The 10856-nt window shown below is 34.4% G+C and overlaps 1 protein-coding gene across 1 annotated transcript; it reads right to left on the bottom strand.

Annotated features, from left to right (window-relative positions):
• Window positions 1-7661: 7661 nt before the first annotated feature.
• On the bottom strand, window positions 7662-8078 carry LOC131055563 (7-deoxyloganetin glucosyltransferase-like). Its single transcript, XM_057990029.1, has one exon. It carries the CDS (start codon window positions 8076-8078, stop codon window positions 7662-7664), a length of 417 nt encoding a protein of 138 aa, XP_057846012.1.
• Between the last annotated feature and the right edge of the window lie 2778 nt (window positions 8079-10856).

The raw sequence follows: 10856 nt of genomic DNA, 5'->3' as shown, positions 1-10856 counted from the left end.
AGGACACCATATGACCCCTTAGGTGTTGTTATAGGTCATATGGTGTCGTAAGGGGTCATATGGTGTCTTACGACCCCTTAGGACACCATATGACCCCCTAGGACATAATATGGTGTCACTATGGGTCGTATGGTTTCCTAATGGGTCATATGGTGTCTTATGACCCCTTAGGACACCATATGACCCCTTAGAACACAATACGGTGTCGTTATGGGTCATATGGTGTCCTAAGGGGTCATATGGTGTCCTATGACCCCTTAGGACACCATATGACCCATTAGGGCACAATATGGTGTCCTTATGGGTCATATGGACACCTAAGGTGTCAGATGGTGTCCTATGGGGCCATAGGACACCATATGATCCCTTAGGCTTATGGGTCGAATGGTGTCGTAAGGGGTCATATGGTGTTATATGACCCCTTAGGACACCATATGACCCCCTAGGACATAATAGGGTGTCGTTATGGGTTGTATGGTGGCCTAAGGGTCATATGGTGTCTTATGACCCCTTAGGACACCATATGATCTCTTAGGACATAATATGGTGTCATTATGGGTCGTATGGACACCTAAGGGGTCATATGGTGTCGTGTGGGGCCATAGGACACCATATGACCCCTTACGTGTTGTTATGGGTTGTATGGTTTCGTAAGGGGTCATATGGTGTCCTATGACCCCTTAGGACACCATATGACCCCCTAGGACACAATAGGGTGTCCTTATGGGTCGTATAGTGTCCTAAGGGGTCATATGGTGTCATATGACCCCTTAGGACACCATATGACCCCTTAGGACATAATATGGTGTCGTTATGGGTCGTATGGACAACTAAGGGGTCATATGGTGTCCTATGGGGCCATAGGACACCATATGACCCCTTAAGTGTTGTTATGGGTCGTATGGTGTCCTAAGGGGTCATCACATTTGGCGCGCGCCAAATGTGGAATATGGACCACATTTGGCATGCACCAAATGGAATATCCATTTATCACATTTAGCGCATGCCAAATAGGGTGCCCGCCATATTTGGCGAGTGCCAAATGGCCCACTTTGGGAAACACCAAACCTATGGTTTGGATTTGCCTTGGGCATCCAACCCAAAGGTTTGGACGACTGTTTCAGGCTAGAGACGTGTTTTTGTCAGAACATTGAAAATTTTGACATATTTTTGGTCATGCTCTTCATCAGGTTTGCACGTGTTTCAATGAAGTTAAAAAAATACCGTGGTAAACTTGAGCTCCCTCTTAGCTATCCAAAAATATAATTTATTTCAAATTTTGATTTCTTTAAGTCTTTCATTTATAATTTCTTTTGTTAGTGTGTCTGTTTTTTGTCAAAAACCAACATGCACTATTTTGGGTCTAGATTTTTACACGTTCATCAGATTTTGAAAAAAATTACATTTTTAGAAACTAGACTCCATTCTACACAATTTAAAAAAAAGTTTTGATTTTTGATTTGTTTTCAATTATTTTAGGGGGTAGCATGCTCAAATTTCTATTTTTCAGGATGTGTCCACTTCAAAAATTAGTAAAAAATCATATACTCATTAAAAAATTAGCTGAAAATTCTAGCATAAACTACAAGGTGTTAGCTAATTTCTCACTGAAGCAATTTTAAAAATTAAAAAAAAAATTTAACATTTTAGGGGGGCCACAACAAATGCTATGTTATGTTTTTTGTATAAAAATAGGACCAATTTTTGTGGCCCCCCTTTTTGAAGCCCTTAATCTCCACCATTTTCAAAAAAAATTAGTAGTTTAGAAAGTAGACTCGAAGCACTCTGACTCTTGTTCTTGTTGCATCTTCAAATTTGGAGTGTAACTATCTTCAATTTGTCGTTGAAGTTCAGACTTTGCTGATTTTAGAAAAAAAGTGTCATCTTAAGACCCCCTTTGGTACCACAACTTGGTGCACATACCCCAAAGCATTGGTAAACTAATTTTCCCATGATCATGGAGAATAAATTTAATTCTTTTATTAGACCATTGAAATGAAAGATTAATAAATTATTAATAATAAAAATTTAATTGGCCCACTTACACTAAGTTATGGTTAACATTTTCTAATCTTTACTCATCTTATAGAGATTAAAAGGTTGTAAATTTTATTAAATGGGATAAATTCCTAAACATATTAATTAAGGAAAAAAACCAGTAGGAGAGCTCCCATGTTGAAATAAAATCTTGAATAGGGGGAAGACTCGCAAATAGAATTCCTGCTCTTTATATACTTGTGTCTTAGCATCATTACATTTTAAAAATAAAATTCTGACCTCTTTGACCAAAATATCACATTGGAATCTCATGGAGAGGAGGAAAAGTAAGAAAATGAAATGGGTAAAAGGAAAATTTGAATGTCACGATTAAAGATCATGGAGTTTAGAGACTTTTTATTCTATAAAAAGACATAACATGTAGTAGTAATCAACAAATATACAATCAAATGCTCGTAGAAAGACACATATTTTCAAGAGAGTGTTAAAAAAGAGATAGTAGATACTCTTCATTTTGGACCAAAAATTAAGGAGATAATGGGAATTTGTTTTTTTTTTCTTCTAAGAAAAATACATTTTCATTTTCATATTTCTTTGGCAAAGAGTTCACTTTTAAAATATTGTAGGTTGTCTTATAAATTGTGTCCAATGTTTGTAAATATCATATGTTGATATGTGCAAATGTATATTTGACAATTAATAAAAATTATTAAACATATGACAATATCTAATTGAGAAGGGACAATGTTTATCCTAGATGTTAAATATTACTCTCCTAGAATTTAAAAGGATTCAAAAAATGGATATATAATAACCTTCTATATAACAAAGGAAACCCAAGTTGGTTGAAATTAAACTCCAATGGCTCGCGCAAAGGAAACCCATGTCAAGCAGGTGGGGTTGGCGTGTTTCGTGACCATAAGGGTAAACTTGTGCTAGCTGACATGGCCAACTTGGGATTGAAAACATCAAGTTTTACAAAGGTGGCTATCATTTATCACAATCTGATTCTTATTTGAGAAACAGGTAATTTGAGAAACATAATCCTTCTCAAGTGTGAGGCTACTCTTGACTAGAAGTGATCCTCATTCAAAGAATTAGCCATGTTTTCCTTTATCACATGAGAAGGGGAGGCAAAAAAGTTGTGGATAGGTTGGCATCAATGGGACCATTTTCCAAGTATTTAAAAATTTGGTTGAATATTTATGATATACCGGATTTGGTTCATGCAACCATCTATGAGAACAAAAAAAGTTTAATGATGGAATATAATTCAAAAATGGTCTTTATTATTTTTTTCGCCGCCCTTTTGGCTAGTCATTTTTTTCTATGGTGGTAGATCTATCTTTTTTGAAAAATAGTGTCACTTTCCTTTTTCCTCGTAAGTGTTTTTGTGTCCAAACAGATGGTTTTTGCATTACATGATTGGTTTCTTCACTGAAGCAACTTGTGTTTGAGATGGTGGGGGACTTAATTCAAATAGAACCATATACATATGAAGAATTAAAGAGTAAATCAAAGCTATGGAAAAAAGTGGTTAAAGGAAGCCTGGATAGTTATGTCAAAGGCATGTAGGGTTTCAACCTGAAGCTTTCCAAGAATTTTGCATAGGCTTGGCAAAAGAAGGAGGTGAAGATTGGAAAGGTCACCTTCAATGTCATGCCAAAGTTGATTTATGCCATTACTAGGCTTTCGTAGGATGAAATAGCCATCTTATCAAGAGGAATTTAAATGATTTTTGAAGGCAAGAGAAAGAGTTTCAAGGCTACAAAGTTGTTATACTAGAAAAGAGCTCTACAACAAATGGAAGGATGCAACTCTATCATTGATGAAATTCTTCACCTTGGATGGATGTTACAAAATATTTTACACCTATCTTTTCCCTATGTTAAACCACCTAAGGTATGGCATTCAGATGAATTTTGCATATTGGGTTTTTTCTTCATTCTCTCAATCTGTTGATAGAACTAAATCTAAAAATTTACTACCCCTCGATCAGGGTTTGATTTTTAGACTTAATAATTTTTGCATTTGGGTAAACCCCTCCTACTGGGTCCCTATCTAATCCTTATAACCATCAGTTGAACACAAATTTGGTGATCGATACTTCTAGGGGCCCTATGAAAAAATCCACCCTTGCTATTGGTTCCTCTTCCAAACCTAAGAGAAGAGAAGCTCTCTTCTACTCCAACTCCTAAGAAGGTCGAGGTGCTAGAGTATGGAGAAGAGAAGGAGATTGAGGATTTGGAGTCTTCTTATAATTTATAATTTAAATGGTCCCCTATGAAACTTGAGGAGGTTGCCCCCTTCATCCCTAATTAGGAGACTTCTAACCCTAAGAAGAACCCCCTTAATTTGGAGGCTACGATTTTAGAGCTGGAGTAGAATGTGAAGTGATGGGAACTAGTGATCAAATGGTTTGTTTCACAATTTGACGTGGCTATCAATAAGACAAATAATATTGAGGTTGTGGCAAAGGCATATGGGAAGTGGCAAGCAATATGGCCAAGAAGTTGGAAAATTGGGAGAAAATTGAGGGGAGGTTAAAAGAGATTTCAAAGAATGTGTCATAGAAAAATGAGGACATGATTGTTTTGGAATTGAAGGGAAACTAGGAGATATTGAAGGGTAAAATTGGGGAGATGTATAATCAAATCTAGGAGATGGTTAAAAAAAAATTGGCTTCTTTGAAAGCTATACAGAAAGAATTTGACCATAGGAAATCCAAACAAATGAGACACATTTTTCCCCTTCTTCTTCAGGTTAAAAGAGCTTTCAAAGACTATGTCACAGAAAAATGAGGACACGATTGTTTTGGAATTGAAGGAAAACTAGGAGATATTGAAGGGTAAAATTGAGGAGATGTATAATAAAATCTAGGAGATGGTTCAAAAAAATTGGCTTCTTTGAAAGATATACAAAAATAAAATGACCATAGGAAATCCAAACAAATGAGACACATTTTTTCCCCTTCTTCTTCAGGTTAAAAGATCTTTCAAAGATTGTGTCATAGAAAAATGAGGACACGATTGTTTTGGAATTGAAGGAAAACTAGGAGATATTGAAGGTTAAAATTGAGGAGATGAATAATCAAATCTAGGAGATGATTCAAAAAAAATTAGCTTCTTTCAAAGCTATACAAAAATAAATTGACCATAGGAAATCCAAACAAATGAGACACATTTTTTTCCCTTCTACTTCAATGGAGCCCCTTGTTTCCATGGTTAAAGATTCCCCAAATTTTGGTACTCCAAACTCTACAAAGGGCTCTAATAAAAAAAATTGTTCTTTGATAAAGTCCTTGATTTATGTAACAATTGGCAGTAAGGCAATTCCTAAATCTAGTGGGCCATCTCTTCATATCTTTGGCAGTTGGCTAGTTTTGATGTAGTTTTTGTTGTTGGTTATGTCTTTGGTCTTTAGTTAGTGTTTAGTGATTCTCTATTGTTTCTAGTTTTCTAGGTTCTGTCTTTAGCTAGGTGTTCACTTCTCATGTACTATAGGTTGAACTTTTTGGCAGTTACCTAATGGTACTTCCCTATCCTACTTTTAATTAATCAAAACATATACATTCATATAGATAAATATCTAGATAAATAGATAAACATGTGAATATGTGTATGCCTTTATAAGATTTTAATATTGCATGAAATTTGAAACATCATTTAGAAAAATGTCTAGTGCGTTTATGTCCTAGAATGAAAAGAATCTCTCAAGTTATTTATTGTAATTGCAAACAATATATAAGTGAAGTTCTCTAATTATATGTAATCTTTTAGATTTAATTAAGTCAACATTGTACCGTAGAGGTTGAACACACTTAAAATTTAAAATAGTTTTTTTAAAACACTAAGGAATATTACCAATGAGATAGGCCTTACAACTCAAAAGAACTTTACCAATAGTATCAATATCTTTATTACAAACAAAAAATTAAAAATAAAAATATATTATAATTTTTGTAGAATTAAAATACTAGGGGATTCATGGATGACCATCTATCCCTCTACCTAGGTAAGGGTTACTAAAAGGATAAATTAAGAAGCAAAATATTTCAAATGATACATTCTAAAGACAAACATAAATCAATCTCCCTCTAAAACTTGAATTGAATCAAATTGTTAGCTCTTGTAAACATGATATCCAAATCTATGGATAAGAAGTATTAGGGTTTTATTAATATTTAATGGTAAATAGTAGGCACATTATGAGAGCACAAAGCTCTAAGAAAACTATGAATAATAAAATTTTATTCAAAGTCACATGAAAGGAGATAGAAACAAAATTTATTCAAAGCCAAAAAATGATAAAGGATATGCAAGATACTCTCTTCCAAAATAAACTAAATGCTCCTTAAACCATGCAATCTTAACTTTAAAATCATTATTCAAAAGAGACGATATACCTCTACAGTAAAATAGAAAATAACCTAGAAGTCAAATACATATTGCCCAACCAAACACTCTCATAATTTCATTTAAAGCAAAAATAATAAAGACCACACAGTATATTAAGAGGAGAAAGAAATCAAACATCTCAGTTAGAAATTTTTCTCAAAGATCTTGAAATTCGGAAAAGACAATAGTTGCTCTAGTTTCACATAAAACTCATGTCTAGGAAACAAGGGCACGCCAAAGTTGAGACCATCTCCTTCATCTATCACAAGTGAGTAAAATATTATACATTTAATAATTTGTAACCACATACGCAATCATGCAAACACACAAAGTTAATATATGTTTAAAAATTTGAAATGAAATAAACAAAATAAATTTAGATATTGTATTCTAGTTTATGACTACGTTTAATATATATATATATATATATATATATATATATATATATATATATATATATATATATATATATATATATATATATTTGTAACTATTGTTAATATTTAACTACTTAAAAATCAATATTAATTGAATGTCAAGTTATTTGCAACAAAAAAATTATCACTTTTATATATTATGAACTCAAAATTTTGGGATAGCAAAACATAATAATAACTCTGAAAAATAAAACTATTATTCAAAATTATATTTATGTACTACTTTGATTGGCAATCAAACATTTTGATGAATATTTATAAGAAAAAATTATAAACATTTACCATTTATATATCGTTTCAATAATCGAATATTATAAAAATTGTGTCATTTTTATATTAAAATGAAAAAATATAAACGAATATTATTTTTAAATGTATACAAACTTACATGTTTATTTCAATAACACTTTTCATAAATAATATTTTTACTTAATAAAAAGAAAGAGACTTATTTGTCACAGTTTTTTTCCTTCATCGCCTTCACAAATTCTTGAAAATTTGCATAAGACGATCCTGTTTCGCTCGCCACTGCATCTTTTGCTTCCTTCCTCAATTTAAAAAATCTGGCCTTCATCTCATCATCTTCAAACACCTTCTTCACCCCCATCTCGATTTCCTTCTTTTCTGCTATTCCATTGTTGTTCTTATTCAAGGCCAGCCCAATCTTCCACACGTCTACCACATAAACACAGTTCAAAAACTAATCTGCAAAGTAAGGCCAGCAGAGCATGGGCACTCCCATGGTGATGCTCTCCACTGTGGAATTCCATCCACAGTGAATGACGAAACAAGCAATAGAAGGATGAGAAAGAACCTGCATCTGTGGACATCATGGCACAAAATATGCCCGATCTTTGGTGGCTTCCATGAATCCTGGAGGAAGTTTAGCACTTGACCCGTCCATTAAATCGCCGCGCAAAACCCACAAAAATGGTTTCTGGGTCGCCTCAAAACCCAGCGCAATTTCTTCCAACTCTCTCTGCTTCATTATTGCCAGGCTTCCGAAGGACACGTACACCACACTCTTCGGAGACTGCTTGTCTAACCACTCCAAACATTCCACTTCTTCTGCCCATAAGTTCACCGTGATTCCTGCCTGGACTCCGTCATTTAGATGATGAGACAAAATGCAGGGACCAATTGAGTATACGGAAGCTCCCTGGGCAATTAAGCTATCGATTACAGGGGCTTCCAGATAATAGAAAGAATTGAATAACACCCATTTGAGCTCTCTTGTTCTTTCCATGTAACGTTCAGTGACGTGGAAAAGAATGATGGGATTCATCGAATCCAGCAACCCAAGGAATGTGTCCAGAGTAGAGAGGCGGCATGCATGAAAGGTATTTCACCTTCGTAAACTCCTTATGGACTCCTATAAAGAATTAAAAGTACAAATGACTTCATAATTAAAGAATTCAATAACTTTGCCTAATTAAAATGTGTCGTGGGACTTACCGTTTGAAGGGATAACAGAAGAGGAGACGAGATTGGGCAAATTATAGAAGAGGGCATAGATGGCAGTGAGTAAGGTCCAGAGAGCAGCCATTGGAATTCGATGGCGTTTGGCTGTATCTAACGCGGTAGACGTTAAGCAGTCGGTAACCAAACAAATTTACTCCTGAGGGTTCTCCTTTTTCATCTCTCCAATCAGCTTGTCGATGAAGGAGACGATGATGGTTTCTATCACATGAAACAGCTTGACCATGTTTGTGCGAGTGTCAGTGGGAGGAAGGACGTCTAAGACGACTACCCAATGAATAGAACCTTCCCCACATCATTGCAGCCGACATGTTTATTGGCCTGTGCAATACGAGAATAGTTGTAATCGGTGTTGACGAAACTAATAATGAATCCTTGTTCAACCAGCTTATTGGCCAGCTGCATCATGGGGTTGATATGCCCTTGCGCGGGGAAAGGAACCAAAACAGCATGAGGTCTCCTATGTCGACACATGATTTTCATTTTTGGTTAATTCAGGCTCGCTCTTTAGTTATTCAATCGAAATCTCTGAAAATTTATGTAAAAATCAGAAGTCTCAGATGCGTTAGAGTAATATGGGAGTATTATTTTTTAGTTTTTTTGGAGGGATTTCATTGCAGTACAAATGAAGCGTACATAATTTTATTCCATATGAAATTTGAATTTATGACCTCTCTTTCACCACTAAATCAATTCAGACTGTACATAGACCAACTCAGACTGTCATTCAATTATTGATTATAAAAAAATATAATTAATATTGATGTGTAAGCCATTGGTAGAGTCTCACACACCTTGAGGCAAATGATCAGCCATCAAAGCAAAGATTGCTAATTTCCAATTTTCTTAATTGCTAAAAGCCAAGCATTCTTATCAGTTTTAGCTTGTATGGACACAAAAATTTGATGAAACGTGTTCTGTTCAACTACATGAGAAAAAAATAAAATCTTCTCTTTGGAATTGGAATTTTTGTTGTTGTCGAGGTTCATGTTATCTAGCGATTGTCATCCAACTTAGCCCCACTTTTGTGGATAAATATTAGATAATTTTTTTATTTCATAGTATTGTAATTCTCCTCTTTTAATCAAGAATATGAATGTGCCCTTATCATCATTCTCATTATGACAAATTTTTAGAGTACACATATATACTATAGAAACCTATAGTAATAATCTTCTTTTAATTAAGAATACGAATATATTCTTGTCATCATTCTCATTATGATAAATTTTTAGAGTACCCCATTTATAGAAACTAATTTTGGTGTGTAGTTTACAATACTAATTAGTCGATAGGCTATTCCTTTTGGGAGGCACTACCACCGGAATTGTCTCACGCTCTCCTGTCAGTAAGTTTTTACTATTGTCAGGAAATTATTAGTCAATTTAATCATGAAACTTTTTGATTAGGCATGCCCTCCTTTGTGGTTAACCCTATCAAGTTTGTATGTGCTGTTAATTTGTTGAAACGTGGCTATTTACTTCGCATGCCAAACATGCTAGTTGTCTTGGGAACTGCCTCAGCTACACCGCCCTAGCCAAACTTATTTTGATTTCACTAGAATCGGAACCAAATAAACAAAATCTTGTGCATTACAGAGAGTTTGAGGAATGGGAGAAAGTACAATAGTAATGCAAACAACCATTTGCAAAGAATTAACAAAAAAATTCTAGGTTCTTGATTTACCCTGCTCTTTGCCTGTCTTGTAATGTCACTTGTTTCTTAGGTAATCATTGAATGTGTGTGCATATGTCTTTTCATTTTGTTTACTGCCTCCCAAGATAAAAATGGGGTGACAGTGGATATTGTATATTCCTAAAATGGGTTCTGCCAAATTTAGTTCTTTTGTACAATTGTATGTGTGAGATGCTTTCCATGGTCTAAATGAACCAGTTTGATGCATCCTCTCAAGGTGGATTACTCCATTTATTTTCTATAAATTACAATAGAAAAGTGGCTTTTTGCTTTGTTATGTCAGATTCTACATTGACTACAATTATCACAAGCAAAGTGGTTTAAGTGGCATCAATCTAAATTAGGTTTTGGTTTGCAAACTGACCTAATTGATGATACTATGTTCCTTTTGCCTATTAACATCTCTCCCTTTCTTCGATGTGATCTTTCTTTGTAAAGGTTTTGTTTCATGTTTATAGTTTGATCAACTAGATATTGATAGCAACAATCTTTTAAGGCACTGCTAGCTTTGTTTTGATTTATCTGTTCATTTCATGTACACTGCAAATGTATGTAGAAGCTTCTTAGGCTTCAGGATCAAAGTCCCTTGGAGTAAGTATATGCTCATTCATTATGTCAAATCTCCATGTTTTCTAATACAAGAGGGACAGAAAGAGAACTATAAATATTCAAACAATTACACATGAGTTTTCTGATATGATTTCAGCTGCAAACAAATGGGATACACCACAGGCTTCTGCAAACGATTGGTATGCACTCTCAAACAAACACTTGTCCTCTATATTGTTGAACACTTAATCCCATTATATGCAAAACTATTGGCAACATTTGACAAAGAAACTTGAGTTTT

The sequence above is a fragment of the Cryptomeria japonica genome, chromosome 10 (genome assembly GCF_030272615.1).
Source record: "Cryptomeria japonica chromosome 10, Sugi_1.0, whole genome shotgun sequence".
In the NCBI taxonomy this organism is placed as follows: domain Eukaryota; kingdom Viridiplantae; phylum Streptophyta; class Pinopsida; order Cupressales; family Cupressaceae; genus Cryptomeria; species Cryptomeria japonica.
This window is presented reverse-complemented; position numbering and strand designations above follow the sequence as displayed.